At 41.6% G+C, this 23,289-nt stretch overlaps 1 protein-coding gene across 7 annotated transcripts; it reads right to left on the reverse strand.

Annotated features, from left to right (window-relative positions):
* On the reverse strand, positions 1–22,703 carry SLC26A2 (solute carrier family 26 member 2). Of its 7 annotated transcripts, XM_032250248.1 has the most exons (7): positions 22,437–22,603; positions 18,883–19,031; positions 18,749–18,750; positions 9,142–9,191; positions 7,776–7,945; positions 4,968–5,692; positions 1–2,745 (listed from the first exon to the last, which is right to left on the reverse strand). In XM_032250248.1, the coding sequence occupies exons 6-7, from the start codon at positions 5,667–5,669 to the stop codon at positions 1,225–1,227; spliced, it is 2,223 nt and encodes a 740-aa protein (XP_032106139.1). In that variant the 5' UTR covers positions 5,670–5,692; positions 7,776–7,945; positions 9,142–9,191; positions 18,749–18,750; positions 18,883–19,031; positions 22,437–22,603; the 3' UTR covers positions 1–1,224. The 7 variants fall into 7 exon arrangements, with proteins under 7 accessions (XP_032106139.1, XP_032106136.1, XP_032106140.1 ...); XM_032250245.1 differs by lacking the exon at positions 9,142–9,191; XM_032250249.1 differs by lacking the exons at positions 18,749–18,750; positions 18,883–19,031.
* Between the last annotated feature and the right edge of the window lie 586 nt (positions 22,704–23,289).

The raw sequence follows: 23,289 nt of genomic DNA on the forward strand, positions 1-23,289 counted from the left end.
TTTTTTTTTTTTTTTTTTAAATGGCTGTTTCATAAATTAGTTCCCTATTCCTAACTTTGGACAACCTGGTTTTTTGTTACCTGTCAAGGTCCAAATATAAAACTATAAACTTTCAATGTTGGACATTCTTGCTTTTTGAAAGGAAATTATTCCTCAATTTATAACCTGTGGCCAGCTATCATGAACAACGCATCCATAGCACTTGGGTTTTGTGAATGTGATCCTTCTAAATCCTCCTGCATAATAGTTTTAGGTGACTCGAAGAGTTAAAAACTGTCATTGTCATCAATATTTATTGTACATCAAACTCATTTAAAATGCTGTTAGAAATTGCTGACTGGCAAGATTGTCACTGACAAAAATACCAGCTTAGGACATATTCCATGGGAAACAAACTAGAATAACTAAAAGCTAAAATAGAGCTTAATGGTAGAGGAAGTCTCAGAAACAAGGACAGAGATCACAGAAAAGACCAGGAAAGACTCCTACTGTTTTTTCTGATTTTGAAGAGTTCTTTGTGCTTACCTATTTACCCTAAACAAAAAGGCATGACTAAAAATGTCAAATGTATTATAAAGGGTATTCTGTCTAATATCAGGCTGGTTCTCAGGATGTTACTAATCTGCCCAGGTGTTAAACCCCTGATGCGACTCTGCCTTACAGAGAGGAATGGCACTTTCCTACTAAAAACTACTGCCATCTGGGGAGCAAAGACTGGGGATAGAGAACTACAAGAACAAACCTATCTAGTATGACCTTGTGACCCGGAAGCCTCTGGATCTATTGGTACTACAGCAGGTGCAACATTCTTTCCCCGCCTTCTTTCTCTCCCTCTTCACTGAGCCACATAAAGAAGACTATGGCACTTCCAATGCAAATCTCAACTTCACCGCTTCATCTCTTGCAGAAGGGAATATGCCCTAAAACAGTATACTAATTAAGTTTTGGAGCTGCTTTACAGTTCAATTCAATACATACATACTGCATTCCAGGAATCCTTCACATCTGCAAGAAAGCTTGAAACCATATTTTCTTCTTTTTGACTCTGTCCAGCTATAAGCTCTGCTGCAGTATGTATAACAAACACCATTAGCTTCAAAGGAGGAATAATATCTAGCTACTTAGTTAAAATTTCAAGTGTGCAAAATTTTCCACTGTGGAAATGGGAAATGTTGGACACTTGAAATTTTAACCTATTGGCTAGGCATTCTTCTCCTTTCCCAATTAATCACTGCTAAGACTCAGACCGTTGGGAACAGATATTCCTTTCTGATTTTTAGATGCTTCTGCAAAAGCCATTGCTTCATACACACTATAGAAGAGAAGGTTTTCTTCTTCCTTCTGGCAATATTCTCCTTTGGTTAGGGAATCCCTCACAGAGGGATTACACTGAGCCAGCAGAACTTGGATTCCAATGGCTTCATAATCTCTGCGAACTTCTTTCAGTGTATTGATCCCTGCTGTATCTAAAAATTGAATTGCACTGCAGTCAATCACTATAGTATTCAGCTCCAAGGGATCATGGGAAAGTTGTACTGACACTTCATCCTGGATTCCACCGAGAGTCACTACTTCCTCTTTGACCTTTTTCTTTGCTGCCTTCTTCCAAGCTGCCTTTATTAAAACTGGGTTGACAGTTTGTTTGTATAAAGCAGATTTAAAGCATTCTTTGTTTATGTAGTAGAGAGGGGCTACAAAGCGGAAAATCTTGATGCCTGGCTTAGTTTGAAGGTTCTTATAAGCAGACAAGGATTCAAAGACTTCAGACCCTTCCACCAAGCCAAGCAATGAAATCTTTGGCTTCTGAGTGCGGAGGATGACACAAAACATAGAAAAACAAACCCCAACAAGCAGTCCTATTTCAGTACTCAGCAGTGCAGAGGAAAGCATAGTAACAAACCAGATAACTGTATCCATTCTACTAATACTCCACATCTTGGGAAGATCCCTAAATTTACGAAGGGCTCCCCGTAGATTTACAATTGTGATCACACCAAGGACACATTTTTGAAGGGAATAGAATAAAGGAGCTATTACTAAGAGGACCAACAAAAGAACCAGGGCTGTTACCACACCAGAAAGCTGAGTTTGGCAGCCTGTAGATTCTTTAACCAATGTCTTTGCAAGAGCTGCACTAGTAGTAAAACAGTGGAAGAAGGAAGGGATGATATTACAAAAGCCAATGGCATACATTTCTTGGTTCGCTCTGACTGTGTAGCCATGTTTCTTGGCAAACATCTCAGAAAGTGATACAGTGATAGCAAAACCAATGATGGAAATAGCGATTGCATCTACAGCCACACTAGGAATTAGGTTCCACTCTGGTACTCTGGGTGGCATAAACCCAGTAGGAATATGTCCAGCAATACTAGAATCATAATTCTCATGTAGCTTTCCAAAATGAGAGGCCAAGGTGGCTGCCACAACAACAACAAGTTCAACAGGAATCGGTGCCTTAAGCTTAGACTTGAAGTGCTCATTGAGTTCTTTGGTTGGCAAAAGAACCAAAAGGCACAAAAGGCTGGTGATAAGATCACAGGTATTGGTCTCATGGATGTTTCTGAAGATATGTATCCAGGTAGTGATGAGTGAGCCCACACCATTACTCCGAGGAAGGTTGAGCCCAAGGAGATACTTAGCCTGAGATGTAAGAATAGTGAAGGAGGCACCAGTGACAAATCCACTCAGCAAGGCATCTGAGAGGTAGACAGAAACAAAACCCACTTGAAAGAAGCCCATCGCTACCTGAAAGGAAGGATATAGAACTGTTAAATACAAATGGAAAAGAACGTCTATATTTTGTATTATCCTGACATTTCTTACATGGAGACATATCATCACAGAATGTCAGAGCTAGAATAAACACAATCATACCTCAATCTTCTCATTTTACAAAGGGAAAATTATGTTTAAAGGGCTAAGCAACTTGCCCAAGGTCACAATGTTAATTATTAGCCCAGGTGAGACAGGGACATGAGATTTCTATCTTTTCATACAATATTTCTTGAGCTTGAATAAGGTTCACACCTCTTTTTTTTTTTTTTGTCATTCTTCCCATCACAAAGAACAGATCTCGCTCTCTTTTTTTTTTTTTTTGAGACAGAGTCTCACCCTGTCACTAGGCTGGAGTGCAGTGGCACGATCTTGGCTCATTGCAACCTCCACCTCCTGGGTTCAAGTGATTTTCATGCCTCAGCCTCCCAAGTAGCTAAGACTACAAGTGTGTGCCACCACACCCAGCTAATTTTTTTGTATTTTCAGTAGAGATGGGGTTTCACCATGATGGCCAGGATGGTCTTGATCTCTTGGCTCGTGATCCACCTGCCTCGGCCTCCCAAAGTGTTGGGATTACAGGCGTGAGCCACCGTGCCCAGCCAGAACAGATCTCTTTTAAAAGAAAAAAATTCTCAAGGATCCAGAAGAAAACTTCAAGTTGGAAAAATTCTTCTAGTTAAGAAACCATGTATTTTCCTTAAATACAATCATTACTGTAAAAGTGAAGTCTTACTGCTTCTCAGCCTTTTGGCTAAGAGCAAGTGTACAAGTGAAGTTTTAATTGGTAAAACAAAAAATTAGATTCACATCAAAATAGAATCACATTTTAAAAATTATTGTACAATTATCTTTAACCTTATACTAAGAAACCATTCTCATGTAGTATATATGTACTGATGCCATACTGTCTCCCATATTAACAATAACTCTGCATTTTACTTATTTTTTCCTCTTTCTAGTAAGTTTTCAGAATTCTATTATGCCTTCCTCCTTCTTGGTGAGGCATACTAACAAAAAAGCAAAAGTTGGCTGGGAGCAATGGCTCATGCCTGTAATCTCAGCATTTTGGGATGCTGTGTTGGGAGGATCACTTGAGTCCAGGAGTTTGAGACCAACCTAGGTTGGTCATAGAGAGACCCTGTCTCTTTATAAATAAATGAATAAATAAGTAAGTAAGTAGACTCTGAGAAGCACAGCTCATCTTCACACCATCCTCACTCTCCCTCCCCACTCATCTGAGCACTAAATAAAGTGAACTACTCTTCCCTTTCCCTTGTTGGTTTGAAATGCCTATATTAGAGAAGAGGTTTAATCCTGGTACTGACTCCTGGATGCCAAAAGCCAGGGGCATGATGAGAATGACAGATTAGTGGATTCTACAGGAGACTCAAGAAGAATTTGATTTCTAATCCTTTCTCCTGGCTGATAATATGAAACTGTGGTCCCCAACTTTTTCCCTCCCTCCCTAACAATGCAAGAGAACTACTACCTTTAGTAAGAGTCACTCAATAGATTAGCAATTCTAATGGAAGGTGAGGGACATTTAGAATTTGAGGCTGGGTGTGATGGCGCACGCCTATAATTCCAGCACTTTGGGAGGCCAAGACTGGAGGATTGCTTGAGCTCAGGAGTTCAAAACCAGCCCAGGTGACATGGCAAAACCCTGTCTCTACAAAAAATACAAAAATTAGCCAGGTGTGGTAGCACGTGCCTGTAGGCCTAACCACTCAGGAGGCTGAGGTAGGAGGATTGCTTAAGCCAGGGAGGCAGAGGTTGCAATGAACTAAGATAGTCCCACTGCACTCCAGCCTGGGTGATAGAGTGAGACCCTGCCTCAAGAAAAAAAAAAAAAGAAAGAAAAACTCCTGTACTCTCAACCCCCATTCTGTTACCCACTTGCCTAACTGCTAATGCTGACTCTGCCAATAACCAACCACAAATAATCCCAAGCAAAGCCAAGATTTTCTGACATGTAAAATTAAAGAGTTGTACTAGGTGGTGTGAGGTCCAGAGAACCTGCCTTATATTACCTGTGGTCTGGTTAGGGTTTGAATTTTGCCTCTACCCTTTATATACCCTGAGCTCTTGATAAATGATACCTTTAATTATTGTGATTCCTATGATCCCATACAGAGATGACATTTCACGTAATAGATTTCTAGAAATAACCAATTGGTTTCATTGCATCTTACCTGATAAACTCCAGCCATAAAGGTTACAGTGCTGCCAACCATAATTGCATAGCAACTTTTGTCACATATCCTGTCTGATGTATGATTTAATAACGTGCTCACATTTGAAACCATTCCCAAGGAAGGAGCACTATGGGCATTGTCATAGCCTGCTTTCTGTAGTTCTCGGTCAACTGTCTCACCAATCATAAGGCACAGTACTCCAAAAATGCCCACAGAGATGTGACGGGAGGTACCCAAGAGGAAATAAATGATGCTGGCAAAAAAAGATGTGTACAGACCATAGACAGGTTCTTGGCCAGCCAGTAGGGAATAAGCAATAGATTGGGGCACCAATAAAATGCCCACAATCAAGCCTGACATCACATCCCCTAAAATGTTTTTCTTTAGGTCGTATTTTGGGAGCCACCGCAAAACAGGAAGGAAACCTAAAATCATATTTTTGGCTTTGGTTGGACTGCACTGGCAATTCTTCTGCAGCTTTTTAATAACAAACTGCTTGAAGTTTGTATTTGATTTCTCTTGACGCTCAATAAATATCCTAGGATAAGGTCTGCATTGATCATTGGTCTCAAATTGCTTCAAGTCAGTACTTGATTCCCTTTGAAGCTCCAGATGGATCCCAGATGGAGAACTGGGATCATTTCCTTCAGCTGAGTCTCTGGGTGAAAGGTCATGTTGCTCTTTACCTTCCGAAGACATTTCTGGAGATGGGGTTCAGCTTCCTACACCAGAGAAAATACCAGTGTTCATCGATAAAGTAATTCTCAGGGCTCATATGTGCTAACAATTCTACTTGCCATTTTATGAGAGTTAAGAAAAATTCACTTTTGGAATAGGTATCTTATGTCCCTTTTCCTTAATTCAGACTCATTTGTCTTGGTTAGCGGACAAAAGAAAAGACCAGAACCAGACCATAAACAGCCAAGTCAAAGCAAATAACTGGCTGGGTACAAGACTTCTCAAGAATGTAAACCACTAAGGATTCTTCTCCATATATGCCTGGCTCCCCCTGCAGTTTTTCCTCCAGAAAAGGTATAAGGGCAGCCTGTTTCCTTTCCACACATATGCTACCAGTGGTCTTCTTCCCAGGTTTTTCACCTCCCAGGCAGATTGCAAAATAGGATCTGGTCTTAACCCCTGCTGTCACCTTAACCCCAACCTACCAGTCCCTGGAACAAGGAAGATGGTCCTTTTTTTTTTTTTTTTTTTTTTTTTTTATTTTGGGTCCCTTTTTAAACAACCTGCTAAATATTGAAAATAAACAGAAGAAAAAGTAAGTTGCAGGGTAAAGATAAATGTTTTTGGCAATAAAAATAAACTAGGGCAGAATGCATTTGAGTCTTTGAACAGTACTCCCTTGCTTCCTAAGAAAGAGGGGACAGAAGCTGACATGAGGAAGTTGAATGTAACGGGCATGGAACGGGCTGATGGGCCAAGTGTCTAACACATGCTGTAGAAGGTTTTGGTCTATTCCACTGTGTTCTAGTATGGAGTCATCTGCTCTGTGGGCAGGGCCCACATTCATGTAAAATTCACTTTACTATTCTAAGTACACACTCTGCAACGCAGGTTGAATAGAGAAATAATGTTGCCCTGCACTTCCTGTATTGGAGGCAATACAGGTGATCCTCCATCTCTGGGTCCTACACTATAAAACTAATACTGTAAGACCTACCACTAGGAACTATAAGAAAACGAAGGAGGTAAAAATAACCAAAAGTGAGAAAGGACAACAACAAAAAATAAGTCAAATTACAGGAGTAAAAGAAGAAAATGAACCACGGTCTCAAAGGAGTAGAGTATAAATTGTTTACCAAATACTTCATGAATTAGTGCCTTTACATTAGCTGTTTACTTAGCTTGGAATAGCCATCCACCTCAGCCTGTCAAGATCCTAATAATTTTTTTTAAACCCAGTTATAATGCTACCTTTTCCAGAAAGCACTGACCAATCTCCCCTAGCCCAAACGAAATACTACACCCTCTGGGTCCCATAGCATGTTGCACCTCTATTATACTACCAACCATACTCTTGTATTAGCAAAGTAGGAATCTCTAGCTCCTGGAGGAAAGACATCTTGTTCATCAGTGTAATCTGAATGTAATGTAGTAACGCTGAGATAGCAGGCTTACAAAACATTTGAATCAATGAATTAACAAATGAACAAACATTTGTGACTATGGCCAGATAGAGTCAATTTTTTATTTTTTTATTTTTTATTTTTTTTGAGACAGAGTTTTGCTCTGTTGCTCAGGCTGGAGTGCGGTGGCATGACTTTGGTTCACTGCAACCTCGGCCTCCTGAGTTTAAGCAATTCTCCTGTGTCAGCCTCCTGACTAGCTGGGATTACAGGCGCATGCTACCACGTCTAGCTAATTTATGTATTATTAATAGAGACAGGGTTTCACCATATTGGTCAGGCTGGTCTTGAACGCCTAACCTCAGGTGATCCACCCATTTTGGTCTCCCAAAGTGCTGAGATTACAGGCGTGAGCCCCCACACCCAGCTGAGACAATATATTTCCTGAAGGACTCAGGAAGTTTCCTGTTTTGGAACTGACAGAAAAATGAGCCTTTGTGAGGTTCTATAAACCTAACGTTACAAAAGTGCCAAAATCCAGGACCTATGACTTATTCAAAAACACAAGATATGTAAAAGTAACCCATGTTCATGTTGCTTAGGTTTAACAAGAGTAAATAGCATGTTGCACCTCCATTATAGTACTAACTATAACTATAGTTAACTTTTGATGGTCTTCTGAAGTAGATAAGGAAAGAAAGAATAGACTTAGATGACCACTGACCCTGAGAAAATCAATCAGGTTGATGGATACACCCAGCAGCTCTTTGCTCCACAATGCAACCAGTCTGTGACTCTCTTCTCATTTCCTGCTTTCTCGAGCTAGCTTGAGTGCACCAATGTCCTATTTTGGAGAGCTCTTGGTGATTTCTGGGTCAAGAGGTTTTTCCAAACCTAAGATATGCAAAAGAGACATAAGAAAAAACTAATGGAATCAAAATCTTGCCCTGTATGGCTGCTATCTGGGAAGAATATAAAAATTAATACTAGAAAATACAACAAAGAAATGGAAGCTATAAGAAAAAATCAAATAAGTAATGCTAAAAGTGAAAAACACAGTAATAGAGATGAAGACTGCCTTTGATAGGATCATTAGTAGACCTGAAAACCAAAGAAAGAATCAATGAACTCAAAGACAGGTCAACAGAAATTACCTAAATTAAAATGCAAAAACAATGTAAATAACAAAACAAAATTTAAAAACCCAGTATCAACAACGTACCATAATATCCAAGAGCTGTGGGACACATCAAAGTATCAAACATATGCATAATTAAAATCCCAAAAGAAGAGAGAGAATGGGCAGAAGAAATATTTCAAGATATAATGGTCAAGAAATTTCCAAAATTAATGAGACATCAAAATACAGATTCAAGTCACCTGACATCAGGAGTTCGAGACCAGCCTGACCAACATGTTGAAACCCTGTCTCTACTAAAAATATAAAATTAGGCCGGGCGCGGTGGCTCAAGCCTGTAATCCCAGCACTTTGGGAGGCCGAGGCGGGTGGATCACGAGGTCAAGAGATCGAGACCATCCTGGTCAACATGGTGAAACTCCATCTCTACCAAAGATACAAAAAATTAGCTGGGCATGGTGGTGCGTGCTTGTAATCCCAGCTACTCAGGAGGCTGAGGCAGGAGAATTGCCTGAACCCAGGAGGCGGGGGTTGCGGTGAGCGGAGATCGCGCCATTGCATTCCAGCCGGGGAAACATGGAAAAACGGCATCAAAAAAAAAAAAAAAAAACCCAACTTTATATATATATATATAAAATTAGCTGGGCATAGTGGCACATGCCCATAATCCCAGCTACTCGGGATGCTGAGGCAGGAGAATCATTTGAACCCAGGAGGTGGAGGTTGCAGTGAGCGAAGATGGTGCCAACTGCACTCCGGTCTATGCAACAAGAGTGAAACTCTGTCTCAAAAGAAAACAAAACAAACAAGCAAACAAAATACGTATATATGTATACACACACACACACACACACACACACACACACACACACATATATATTCTACATTTATATCTATCTCCAAGAATCTCAGAGAATTCCAAGAAGGATAAATATAAAAACAAAATCATCACCTATACATATGACATTCAAGCTGCTGAAAACAAAAGATAAAGCGAAAATCCTGAAGACAAAGAAAAAACATATATTACTTATATAGAAACAAAAATAATAATTAATAGCAGACTTCTTATTGGAAATCATGGAGGCCAGAACATGATAGAGTGGTATCTTTACATCCCAGAAATATGTATCTTTTTTAGAAATAGAGTCTTGCCCTGCTCCCCAGGCTGAAGTGCAGTGGCATGCAATTATGGCTCACTGTGGCCTCCAACTCCTGGGCTCAAGTGATTCTCCCACCTCAGCCTCCTGAGTAGTGAAGATTACAGGTGTGCACCACCACACCCGGCTAATTTTTAAATTTTTTTTAGAGACAGGGTCTTGATACTAAGCTCCCTAAGCTGGTCTCAAACTCTTGGCATGAAGTGATCCTCTCACCCTGGCTTCCCAAAGTGCTAGGATTATAGGTGTGAGCCACCACATCTGACCCCAGAAATACAACCTTTAACACAGAATTCTTTACCTAGAAAAAAATAATTTAAAAGATAAGAGGCCAGGCATAGTGGTGTGTACCTGTGGCCCCAGCTACTTGGAAGGCTGAGGTAGGAGGATTGCTTGAGCCTGGGAGGTTAAGACTGCAATGAGCTGCGATCATGCCACAGCACTTCAGCCTGGGTGACAGAGAGAGATTCTGTCTTAAATAAAATAAAATAAATAAAAGATGAAAAAGAAATGAAAACTTTCTTAGATAAACACTAAGAGGATTTCAGGCCAGCAGACCAGCACCATATATATATATGTGGGGGGAAGAGGAAAGGAAGAGGAGGGGAGAAAGGGAGACAAAGACAGAGAGGGAGTAGAGAAGAGAAGAGGAGAAGGGGTAGAGAGAGAGAAACACAGAGAGAGACACAGAGAGAGACACAGAGAGAGAGACAGTTTCCGGAAGGTTCTTTAGGCAAAAAGAATATACCAATCAGAAATTCAGTTCTATGTAACAAAGAAAGTCCAGGAAATGGAACAAATAAAGTAAAATTCATTATTTCAATTAAAAAATATTTAATTGCTCTAAAAGATAACTGTTTAAACAAAAAATGGGGATGCATTTTGTTTACAGATATGCAAAATAAATGTGTGACACAACAATCACACAGAATGGGAGGGGGGATTGGGAATTTTAAAGTCTTTAAAAATTTTTTTTGATTATTATTATTTTTTAAAATAGAGATGAGGTCTCACTGTGTTGTTCAGGCTAGTCTCAAACTCGTGGGCTCAAGTGATCCTCCTATTTTGGCCTCCCAAAGTGCTGGGATTACAGGCATAAGCTACCATGCCCAGCAAACGATAAGGTCTTACAGTAGATGTGAAATAGTATATTATTTGAACATAGGCTCTGATTAAAGATGTACATTTAAACCTAAGAGTAACCACTACATTTTAAAAAAGATATAAATAATAATAGTGGAAATAAAATAGAATCATAAAAAACTCTCAACACAAGAGAAAGTAGAAAAGAAAGATAAAAGATAAAAAACAGATAGAACAAGCTGAAAACAGCTGGTAAGATGTTAGAGTTTAATCCAAAAATATCACATTAAATCTAAATGGTCTAAACATGCCAATTAAAGATGGAGACTGTCAGACAGAATTAAAAAATAAGATCCAATTTTATGCCGTCTACTTGAAACCCACTTTAAATACAAAGATATAGATAGGTTAAAAGTGAACAGACTGGCCCAATTTACTAATTTATTCAGCTTATAAATGACAGAGCAAGGTAATAAAATGCATATTTTGGGATCCCAAGAATAGATCCTTTTTTAATATGGTACTATTCCTATCTAATTAGCTTCTTTAATTTCAGATATTTCCGAACACCTTACATTCAGCTATTCTACACATTCCAGTTTCACCTAGCTGCTACCCAAAATGATCCAGTAATAATATTGACAATCTTCTTCCCAACTCTCCCTTTCTCTACATTCATGGCCATGGTCCTTTCTCATCTCCAGCTCTTAGAAACTTAGGTATTCACTCAGAAACAGTCCCACAAGTAGAACTAACTCAGCCACCAGTCTGAATCCACAAAGTTCCATAATCATGCTTTGCTTTACCCTATGTATGTATGCTACAAACTCACTGCTAAATAAAACCAGAAGCTACTGGCTACTATGATTATGGCACCTAAGCAGGGAGAAATCTGAAAGAGAATAGTTTGTTTAGAAAGTCTTCAAGGGAAGAACATATGTAACTCGGGCTCTGAAGTCTAGGTCAGATTTGAAAGGATGAGAGAAGGCTTGGAATATGGGTGAGAGAGAAGAAAACACAAACAGCAATAGTTCTAATGATGGAGGAAAAGAATCAGAAATGAGAATGTTATATTTAAAATGCAGAATGCTTATGGGGGATTAGTGGGAGAGGAGCCAACAGAGGTACCTGGGGGAGATCTGGAGGGCCCTTTATGCCGGGTCAAGAAAGTGAGCCTTTAATCTGCAGGCAATGCATAGGCCCTGAAAGTTTTTGAGAAAGTCACTTACTGTATCACTCATTTGGCAAATAATTATATATCTTCTGGTCTGATGTTGTATTATTTCACTAAAGCATTTTACCTTTCCATTTATGGATAAAAAATAGTTTAAGGTAGTTTTAGAAAAACAAAACTAGGCCAGGCGCAGTGGCTCATACCTATAATCCCAGCACTTTAGGAGACCAAGGTGGGTGGATTGTTTGAGGTCAGCCTGAGGAACATGGTGAAACCGCGTCTCTACTAAAAATACAAAAGGCAGCCAGACGTGATGGCACACGCCTGTAATCCCAGCTACTCAGGAGGCTGAGGCCTGAGAATTGCTTGAACCCGGGAGGTGGAAGCTGAAGTGAGCCGAGATCATGCCACTGCACTCCAGCCTGGGTGACAGAATGAGACCCTTTCTCAGAAAAAAAGCAAAAATAAACTAGAAACAGGTACAACCAAGACAGATTCTCCATGTATACAGTACCACCTGATCCTCTAACTCACTGTTGTCAGAAAGTCCAGGGAAAGATCATAGCACTATAAAGGCCCAGGGAGGCCAAGGATGAGCAAAGCCTTCTGTATTCCTCTCCATTTCATTCACAGATGGCTACAACCAGGATGGCTAGAGCACAGGCTACTTTCCAGGCCCTTGCCCTGGACTGAGAAGTTAATACTGTGAGAGGACCGGTCCTTTGGAGGAAAAGCTAAGATGACTACTCATCAGAGGAAAACTCAGATCCATCCATGGGCCTGCAACCCCTGCGTACTCCATCAATGTTCTCGAGTGCCAAGCCTTCTCTGGCTGGACTGGCTAACTTTTCTATGTGAGCTCCTAGAGGCTGGGTACCGGTCTTCATTAAAGTATAAACATATTTTAAGCTCCTACTATAAGCTAACCACTGTGCTAGACACAATGCATCAGAACCTAAACCCCAAACCTAGATGTCAATCTTTCTTTCCCCTATGTTATATTCCCATATGTAATCCATCAGTAAGTCCTGTCTGCTGTGCCTTGAATAATATATTTATCCTCTCCCCACGAGCCAAACTATTTGTAATCCAGTCACATCACCCTACCCTCCTACTATTCTCTCTCACCTGGAATACTCTAATATCCTACGAGATCTGAACACTGCCTCCCTTTTCGCCCTTATTTTCTACTGGCTTTTTGCGGTTGCTGGAGCATGCCAAGTTGATTCCATTCTTAGGGTCGCTGTACTTGCTCAAGTTCTCTTTGCCTGGAATAATCATCTCCCAGATCTGCACAGGTATGTCCTCATCCATTGGGTCTCAGCTTTCTTCTTTTTTAGTGGCAGGATTTCACTCTGTCACACAGGCTGGTGTGTAGTGGCATGGTCGTAGCTCACTACAGCCTTGAACTCCTAGGCCAAGCAATCCTCCCACCTCAGCCTTCCAGGGTAGCTAGGACTACAGGTACACACCATGATACCTGGCTAATTTGTTTTTGTTTCTTTATAGAGACAGGGTCTCTCTATGTTTCCCAGGCTGGTCTTGAACTCCTGGGCTCAAGCAATTCTTCCACTTTTGCCTCCCAAAGTGCTGAGATTACAAGTGTGAGCCACGATGCCTGGCCTCAGTTTACATGTCACCTCCTCACAGAAACCTTCTTTGACCATCCCAACCAAATAAAATACCTCCTTTCCAGCATTCTTTATATCCTTACCTGGCTTTATTTTCTTCACAGCACTTCAGACTTTTGAAATTCTATTACTTATAAGTAAAACTATTATTTACAGTCTTTCTCATACTTATTGTATTTCCATTATCAAAACAATGCTTAGCACATAGTAGAGGTTCAGTAAATTCTTGCTAAAATGAATAAGAACCTGTCACCAGGTTGGAGTTCAGTAATGCAATCTCAGCTCACTGCAACCCCTGCCTCCCAGGTTCAAGTGATTCTCCTGCCTCAGCCTCCTGAGTAGCTGGGACTACAGGCACGCGCTACCACGCCCAGCTAATTTTTGTATTTTTAGTACTGACGAGGTTTCACCATGTTGAACAGGATGGTCTTGATCTCTTGACCTTATGATTTGCCCGCCTTGGCCTCCCAAAGTGCTGAGATTACAGGCATGAGCCACCTCGCCTGGCATAGAGAACTCAATTTCAGGGCTGGGCGCCGGTGGCTCACGCCTGTAATCCCAGCACTTTGGGAGGCCGAGGCGGGTGGATCACAAGGTCAAGAGATCGAGACCATCCTGGTCAACATGGTGAAACCCCGTCTCTACCAAAAATACAAAACATTAGCTGGGCATGGTGGCGCGTGCCTGTAATCCCAGCTACTCAGGAGGCTGAGGCAGGAGAATTGCCTGAACCCAGGAGGCGGAGGTTGCGGTGAGCCGAGATCGCGCCATTGCACTCCAGCCTGGGTAACAAGAGCGAAACTCCGTCTCAAAAAAAAAAAAAAAAAAAAAAAGGAAAAAAAAAATGGAGAACTCAATTTCTACCCACAATCAGTGGATGAAGACAGAGTTTTAAACAGCATTCTAAGTACCATAACAGAAAGATTTAGAGCATTCTGAGAGTAGAGAATAGGCTGCAGGCCAATATGAAGTAGGAAGCTGCAACCTTAATAAAAAGGGAAAAGATAACTGAGGCAAGTGAAAGGTCACAGTATAGTCCAAGACCTGGGAAAACATCATACCAAGTTCCAGGAGCAAAGTTGTAGGAGGTAAGGCTGGAGTGAAAGATTAGTTTTTATGTAATCCCAAGAAGTCACAAGTTCATCCTCTACGATACAGTTACCAAAGGCCTAACCTCCAAGGCAGGGCAGGAGGTGTGACATTTCAGTGGTACAACTAGTTAAGAGGTGGTGCTTAAAAGACATTCACAGACAAGTCTAAGATGAATTCTGACAGGGACCACACAAAAGGAAGGATGACATACAGGAAGATGGAGGAGAAAATGGAAAGGCAGGAAGCAGCAGAAAGTCTGACTTTGGGTTTTTTAGATTGGAGATTTCTATAATATGTCCAGATGGTATGTCCAGCAGGCAATTAGAAATGTGGTTCTCAAGCATAGGAGAGAAGCCAACATTGGAAAAATAAATGGGGTAGAGGGAAAGGTATACAGTATCTCATCCTCCTCTGAATTCCATTCATATGTTCAATAAATGTTTGTTGAATATGTGCTTTATCGTCCCAACTAGATTAAAATTATTCAAGATGGTCTACAATTTTTGTGTAGTATCATAATACCTAGCATAGAATTAGGCACATACAGGAAGTCTCTAATAAATAGTTTTTGATGGAAAGATTGGTTTTTATTTTAAAAAGCTATTTTAACAAAAAATTCTCCAAGAAGAATTAGCTTTGACTTTTGTTTGACAAAAATTTGATTTTTGTTTCTTTAAAAGACATATGAGGGTGGGCACGGTGGTTCACACCTGTAATCCCAGCACTTTGGGAGGCCAAGGCAGGTGGATCACTTGAGGTCAGGAGTTCAAGGCCAGCCTGGGTAACATGGCAATGAAAAATACAAAAATTAGCTGGGCGTGGTGGCACACACCTGCTTACCTGTAATCCTAGCTACTCAGAAGGCTGAGGCACAATAATTGCTTGAACCCAAGAGGTGGAGGTTGCAGTGAGCCAAGATCATGCCACTACACTCTAGCCTGGACAACACAGCAAGAGTCCATCTCAAAAGAAGATAGCTGATACATTGCTGGTAGAAATGTAAAATGGTGCTAACACAATGAAAAACCGTTTGGTGGTTCCTCAAGAAGTTAAACACCGCATTGCTATATGACCTAGAAATTCCACTTATACTCAAAGGATTAAAAACTGTAACTCAAACAGATATTGTATTAGTATTAACAACACTATTTACAATAGCTAAAAGGAGAAAACAATCCAAGTGTCCATCAACAGATGAACAGATAAATGAAGCATGGTATAACCATGGAATGGAATATTATTTGACTATTAAAAAGGAATTAAGTTCCAATACTCTTCATCTACAACATGCATGAACCTTAATACCACCATGTTAAGCAAAAGACTGACATGATACATATAGCACCTGGAACTAATTTTAAAAAAAAGACACAAAAGGTTATATGATTCCACTTATACAAAATATCTAGCAAAGGCAAAAGGGGCCAGGCACGGTGGCTCATATTTATAATCTCAGCATTCTGGAAGGCTGAGGAGGGAGGACTGATTGAGCCAAGGAGGTCAAAGCTGAAGTGAGCTATGATCGTGCCACTGAACTCCAGCCCACATGACAGAACAACAACAAAATACATGTGTAAAGAGAGAGAATAAGCAAACTCATAGAGACAGAAAATAGATTAGAGTTTACTGGGTACTGGGGGGAGTGGTGAGTTACTGGTTACAGAGTTTCTATTTCAAGTTTTGGAAATAAATAATAGTAACGTTACAAGCCATTGTGCATGTTAATGCCACTGCATTGTACACTATATTAATATTAGATGAGGGAGATTTCAGGGAAAAAGCTTTACAAAATGCAAACTAATTAGTCCCCAAGTTCATTTCCTGGCACCTCCACCAAAAGGGAGGGAGGGAGGGAGGAAGAAAGGAAGGAAGGAAGGAAGGGAGGGAGGGAGGGAAAGAAAGGAAGAAAGGAAGAAAAGAAAGAAAAGAAAGAAAGAAGGAAGGAAAGAAAGAAAGAAGAAAGAAAGAAAAGAAAGAAGGAAAGAAAGAAAGAGAAAGAAAGAAAAAGAAAGTTTATGCTTATTTATAGTGACAGAAAGTAAATCAGTGGTTATTTTGGGATAGGAAGTAAGGAGGGATAGGAGGGAGAGATTATAAAGGGGCATAAGGAAATTTTGGGGATTGATGGATATGTTCACTATCTTGATTGTGGTGACAGTTCTATATATACATATTTAGAGAGAGTACATTTTAATACAGTTTATCATATGTCAATTACACTACAATAAAGCTATAAAAAGTCTAATTCTTATCTGAAGGGGAAAAGGCTAGCTTGAATATAATCTATTACATAATTATCTTTTTCTTTTTTTTAAGAGACACAGTCTCACTGTTGCTCAGACTGGAGTGGTGGCCATTCATAGGCGTGATCAGAGTTCACTGCAGCCTTGAACTACTGGCCTCAAGCGATCCCCCACTTCAGCTTCCAGATTAGCTGGGATTAGGGAAAAACAACGCTGTGCCCAGCTAAGTCATTTTGTTTTCAACTGTAGTTTATATTTCAATTCCTAAGAAATCATCACTGAATGTTCTAATACTCTGGATATGCAGCCTTGGGAAATGTATTTCATAAGTGCCCAAACACACACAACTAACTTTGGGAGAAAGTATTTAAGCAGTATTTTACTTCTTTTTGTAATATTTTTCAAAAAACAGTTATATTTGGTTTTAAAATACGATAGCTTCATTGGATAGACTTGATAATATAATATTAATCAATAATCCAAAAATCCAAAATCCAAAATGCACCAAAATCTGAAACTTTTGAGTACCAACATGATGCTCAAAAGAAGTGCTCACTGGCACAATTCAGGTTTCCAGATTAGAGATGCTTAACTAGTATGTATAAAGCAAATATTTAAAAACCGAAAAAAATCAGAAATTGGAAACACTCCCAGTCCCAAGCATTTCAGATAAGGGATACTCAACCTGTACTGGGATTTTCCTAAAAAAGCTAGGCCATTTAAAACTGAGCCTCGCAATGTGTCGTAAATATGGTTTGCTATGCGTGTTTGTGTATGTGTGCTTAAATAACCGCTTTAAACACATACACAACCTAAAACCACAGGCAGTGAGGGTCAGTAGAAAAATTAACTTGTTGTCAGGAGCCCTGGAATACAAGACAGCCATAACCCTCTGTCCCAAACATGAGACAGTTCAAGATAAATGATCAAATCATTAATGGCAGTTTTCCTGAATTAGAGGACTTTAGAGCTGGACAGAGATCAAGAAATCTAACCGCCATGTTTTTTTAAGATAAGAAATAAAGATTCAGCTGGGCGCCAGTGGTTTACAACTGTAATCCCATCATGTAGGGAGGCTGAGGTGGGCCTATCTCTTGAGCTCATGAGTTCAAGACCAGCCTGGCCAACATTGTGAAACCCAGTCTCTACTAAAAATACAAAAATTAGGCCGGGCATGGTGGCTCACACCTGTAATCCCTAGCACTTTGGGAGGCCGAGGTGGGTGGATCACCTGAGGTCAGGAGTTCAAGACCAGCCTGACTATCATGGTGAAACCCCATCTTTAATTAAAAAAAAAAAAAATACAAAAATTAGCCAGGCGTGGTGGCATATGCCTATAATCCCTGCTACTTGGGAGGCTGAGGCATGAGAATCACTTGAACCCAGGAGATGGAGGTTGCAGTAAGTTGAGATCACACCACTGCATTCCAGCCTAGGCGACAGACAAGACTGTCTCAATCAATCAATCAATCAATCAAGGTTCAGATTACTGAAATCATTTGCTACTTAAAGGCAGAGATGGATCCAGAACCCAAGTATCCTGATTGCTAATGATTTTCCTTTAATAGATTGCCTACGCCAGTTTCTGTAAATGTATAAATACATCAAATAATTACAGAAAAACTAGCCAACCTAGTAACAACCTAAAGATCTCAAGTTTGTGGAAAACCTCAAGACTTAACATTAACCCAATATTAATGTGAACAAGTCAACTACCAAAGTAAGTCTCCTCTCTTAGATGGAAAAATCTCAAACTAGACTGGTAAGAGCTATAAATAAAATTATTTAAATATATTTGAATAAAAATAAAAATAAATATATTTAAATAAAAATAAGCAGACTAGACTAGAATATGTAATTTGGAAACAATTTTCCAGTACTTCACACAGCTTTTTTTTTTTTTTTTTTTTTTGAGATGGAGTCTTGCTCGGTTGGCCAGGCTGGAGTGCAGTGGTGTGATCTGGGCTCACTGCAAGCTCCACTCCCGGGATCAAACGATTCTCCTGCCTCGGCCTCCTGAGTAGCTGGGACTACTGTGCCGAGCTAATTTTTGTATTTTTAGTGGAGACAGGGTTTCACCATGTTGGTCAGGCAGGTCTCTAACTCCTGACCTCAGGTGATCAGCCTCCCAAAGTGCTGGGATTACAGGTGTGAGCCATCACGCCTGGCTACACACAGCTTGCAAGTAGGGGAATCATGACTTGAACAAGCCTGCCTGATTCGAACCTATAGTGTCACTTGATTCCTTATTTTGAAGCTTTTTTTAAATCTTCAGAAAAGTTGAAAGAATGATACATGGAATACTTCCACAATAACAATTCACCTATTAAACAATTTACAATTCATGTAAGATGTTAAAGCACTCTCTCCATACTCATGGGGATTTTTTTTTTTATTATTATTCTTGTTGTTTTTGAACTATTTGAAAGTTGCTACTTAGCTAAAAGATTCCTGAATTCCTAAAAAAAAAAAAAGTTAAAAAACAACGACAACAAAAAAGAAGCTGCAGGCATCGTTCAGCCTTAAACACTTTATTGAATCTACATTAAAAAAAATTTTTAAAAACATTTTTATTTTGAAGTAACTGTGGACCTAGATAGAAAGGTTGCAAAAATAGTACAGAGTTCCTGTATAATGTTCACTCAGTTTCCTCTAATATTCAACCTACATTTAAATTTTTTATCTTTTTTGAGATGGAGTTTCACTCTGTCAACCAGGCTGGAGTGCAGTGGCATGATCTCGGCTCACTGCAGCCACTACCTCTCGAGCTTAAGTGATCCTCCCACCTCAGCCTCCTGAGTAGCTGGGACCATAGGTGCATGTCACCATGCCCAGTTAATATTTCGTATTTTTTTTTTTTTTTTTGTAGAGACAGGTTTTTGTCATGTTGTCCAAGCTGGTCTCAAACTCTTGAACTCAAGTGATCTGCTGGCCTTGGCCTTCCAAATTGCTGGGATTACAAGCATGAGCCATGGTGCCCAGCCTGCACCTACATTTTTTAAGCACTATGCATGTCTTTTCTTCAAAAGAAGCATTCATTAGCAAGATGAGGTCAACCATTTGGATATGCTCCCCAAAAATCTGCACTGGCTCCCCACCTCCTACCAATTATAGTCTAAAAATGTTGGTATCAGCTTCTATAAATGAATCTGGAACCGCCCACTGTTTTGCTTCCTCCTATGCACTAGTGTTCCAATCACCAGTCCATGAAAATATTAAGCAGCCTTTGTCCTCGGGGCCTGTGTTCATATTGCCCAGCCTCAAATGACGCCTTATACACCAGTTCCTTCCTAGACACAATATATAAAATAGAGGCCAGGCATGGTGGTTCATGTCTGTAATCCCAGCACTTTGGGAGGCCAAAACAGGAAGATCACTTGAGGCCAGGAGTTCAAGACCAGCCTGGGCAACATAGCAAGACCTCATCTCTACCAAAAAAATAAAAAGTTAAAAAAATATGTAAAATAGCAGGCTGAACATGGTGGCTCACGCCTGTGATCCAAGCACTTTGGGAGGCCAAGGCAGGTGGATCATCTGAGGTCAGAAGTTCAAGACCAGCCTGGCCAACATGGTGAAACCCCATCTCTACTAAAAAATATAAAAAATTAGCCATGTGTGGTGGCAGGTGCCTGTAATCCCAGCTACTCGGGAGGCTGAGGCAGGAGGATCACTTGAACCCAGGAGGCAGAGGTTGCAGTGAGCCAAGGTTGTGCCACTACACTCCAGCCTGGGCAACAAAAGTGAAACTCCATCTCAAAAAAAAAAAAAAAAAAAATATATATATATATATATATATACACACACACACACACACACACACACACACCATTTCCACATCTCCCTCCTGGGCCCAGCCTTGCCTTACACTCCTATGCCCTTTGCTTTGCTTTATTTTTCTCCATATCCCTTCTCACCATTCCATACTACACAGTGTTAGCTGCCTGTCTTTCACATGAGGGAGTGACTTGCTCTGTTTTGTTCAAAGCTGTATTCTCAGTGTCTTGAACATGTCTTGCACCTAATAAGTGCTTAGCAAATACCTGTTGAGTGAATTTAACAGCTATCTGATAAGGAAAAAGGAGTGACTTTCCCCATTCTCACTTAACTCTTCAACCCCCACTCTTCTGCCCCGACAAAGCAAAACTAAGCTTATGTCAAGAGCTTGGCAGGCATCTGCCTGGGGGTTTATGCTCTCTAAAATTGTGATTATCCTCCTGTCAATCATGGGGAAAAAATAAAAAACGTATGGGCTGGGTACAGTGGCTCATGCCTGCAGTCTCAGCACTTTGAGAGACCAAGGCAGGAGGACTGCTTGAGCTCAGGAGTTTGAAAGCTGACTGGGCAACACCGTGAAACACCATCTCTACAAAAACCACAAAAACTAGCCAGGTGTAGTAGCATGCACCTGTGGTCAGAATTACTTGGGAAGGATTGCTTGAACCCAGGAGGTCAATGCTGCAGTTAGCCTAGATTACGCCACAGCCTAGCCTGGGTGACACAGTGAGACCAGGTCTCGAAGAAAAAAAGCCAAATCAGAAATAAGCAAAAATAAAAGTGTTGATTGTTCCTTTCCTCAAAAATTACCCCTAGCCCAGAATATGTTCATCTCTAGATCTTCCCCTAGGAGGCAGCACATTACAGCACAATGATTTTGAAATACAGAAAGCTGTTAGCTTCTTAGGACCACCCTTGCAAATCCAAGGATAAGACCCAGGACTCCACACCCTAGATGATACTGAACAGTGAGCTTAGGACCACACTTGGAGAATCACTGGATGTGTTCTGGAAGTCCAACAGACCTCCGTTCAGATCCCAGCTACACTGTTCAGCAGCCACACGGCACCGAGTAAAACTTCACTTTACTCAGCATCAATTCCTGACCTGTAAAATGGGTAACATTACCTAACTTGCTGGCTAACACAACTACCTACCACAATGCCTGGCTCATAGCATTTACTCAATAAACAATAGCTATCAGTCTCTGTCCTGCCTTCAGATTCCTGGGTTTTGTTGTTGTTGTTTTGTTTAAAGGATTCATTCCTTTTCAACAGCTTTGGGCCTCCACTTCTTATTGATCCAATTTTCAAAAACAAAAGTTCTGCTTAATCTAGTATTGCATATTGCATTAGTTGTAGATTTCACATCAACAGCTCTTAGGGACAGGAAGAAAACAAGGTTAACTAGAACGGGCGCCAGAAGGAAATTTAAGTTCTGAACGTTTCTAACTCACTGTGGTCCCCAATCCGTGCAGGGAAGGAGTCCAGCCTGATAGTCTATGAGTTTGGAGAGCTGAGTACAGGTCCTAGCTCTGCAAAAGACTTGCTGTGCAATTTTAGGCAAGGCTCTGGGCCCTCTCTGTCTTCTCAGTGTTTCCATCCATCCAGTGAAAGAATTTCAACTTAGTGTATGAGTCAGAAAGAAGAACAGGTCCTGATTCTGTACTTAATCGGGTGTGATTTTTAATAACCAACATAACCAAGCCGTCTCGCCTGTCCAGGCCTCAGTTTCCCCATCTGTCTGGGGTGGTGGTGGCTCCTATCTCCTCGGTCCCCCTTCCAGATATTCAACGAGGACTGGAAAAACAGTGGGGTGCGTGGCACCCGGCAAGATATGCAGGATGGCGGGTACGTGGGCAGCCGCCAGCCAGAGGGGCGGGCCCAGATACTAGGGGTGCAGCGCCACTCGCCCGGCCCCAGACCACTCGGGAAATAACCCGATGCACGCCCCCCTCCACAGCGGGAACCCCTGATCTGGGCTTCTACCACGCAGGGACCCAGGCAGGATGACTCTGGGAGGGGCCTGCTGACTGCGTGGCGGCCAGCACCCCTCCCTCCCTCTTCCCTGGTCCGCTTCCCTCTTCTCACCTCTTGGGTCCGGGCCGCCCCACGCGACCAGGCGCCGCGGTGCGCGTCTTCCACAGTGGCAGGACTGAGGTGGACACCGCGGCGCCGACAGAGCTAAACCCGCCCGTCCCTTTCCCCGCCCATTGCTCGGCCTCCTGAGGAGGCGGGGCCCGGCTGGCGAGACCCAGGGGCGCTGCGAGGACTCACCGGCGGAGAGAGGTGCAGGCGGCAGAACCGGTGCGAATCCCCGCCGCCGAGACAGTCACGTGGTTCTGCCGAGCGAGCGACGCGACCGCCAACCAATAACTCGGCCCGGACCGGCGAGGGTGCCGCCCCCTGGCCGCTCTCCTCCTCGCGATTGGCTGTCCTGGGCAGAAGAGCCTACGCTACACGGATTCCTAGGGAGGTTCTGCCCCTGCATGTGTGGCTTTGACTCCTCCACGGAGAGAGCTGATGACAGGCCTCGGCCGCCAATCAGTGGCGGGGATGAAACAGCAGGAGAGGCTCAGAAGCGCTCTGCCCAGAGTTTTGAAGTGCTCAGCGTTTGCGATTGGCCACGTCTTTATCCAGGGCTTCTTGGGACCCCGTTCCCTCCCACCCGCCTTTGTAGAAGGGGAAATTGAGGCCTCGAACGGGAAAAGGTCTCCTGGAATGTTAGAGGCTCTTGCCCCACTCTAACTCATTCCCCATCAAAGATTCCAGTAGCCAGGCTAAAATGTAAATTAAAAGGCCGGGCGCGGTGGCTCACGCCTACAATCCCAACACTTTGGGAGGCCGAGTAGAGAGGATCGCTTGAACCCAGGGGTTCGAGACCAACCTGGGCAATATAGCGGACCCTTGTCTCTACAAAGAGTAAAATGTAAATTACAATGTA

This window comes from Sapajus apella, unplaced genomic scaffold (assembly GCF_009761245.1).
Source record: "Sapajus apella isolate SASKATOON/1434 unplaced genomic scaffold, GSC_monkey_1.0 scaffold71, whole genome shotgun sequence".
Classification (NCBI taxonomy): Eukaryota; Metazoa; Chordata; class Mammalia; order Primates; family Cebidae; genus Sapajus; species Sapajus apella.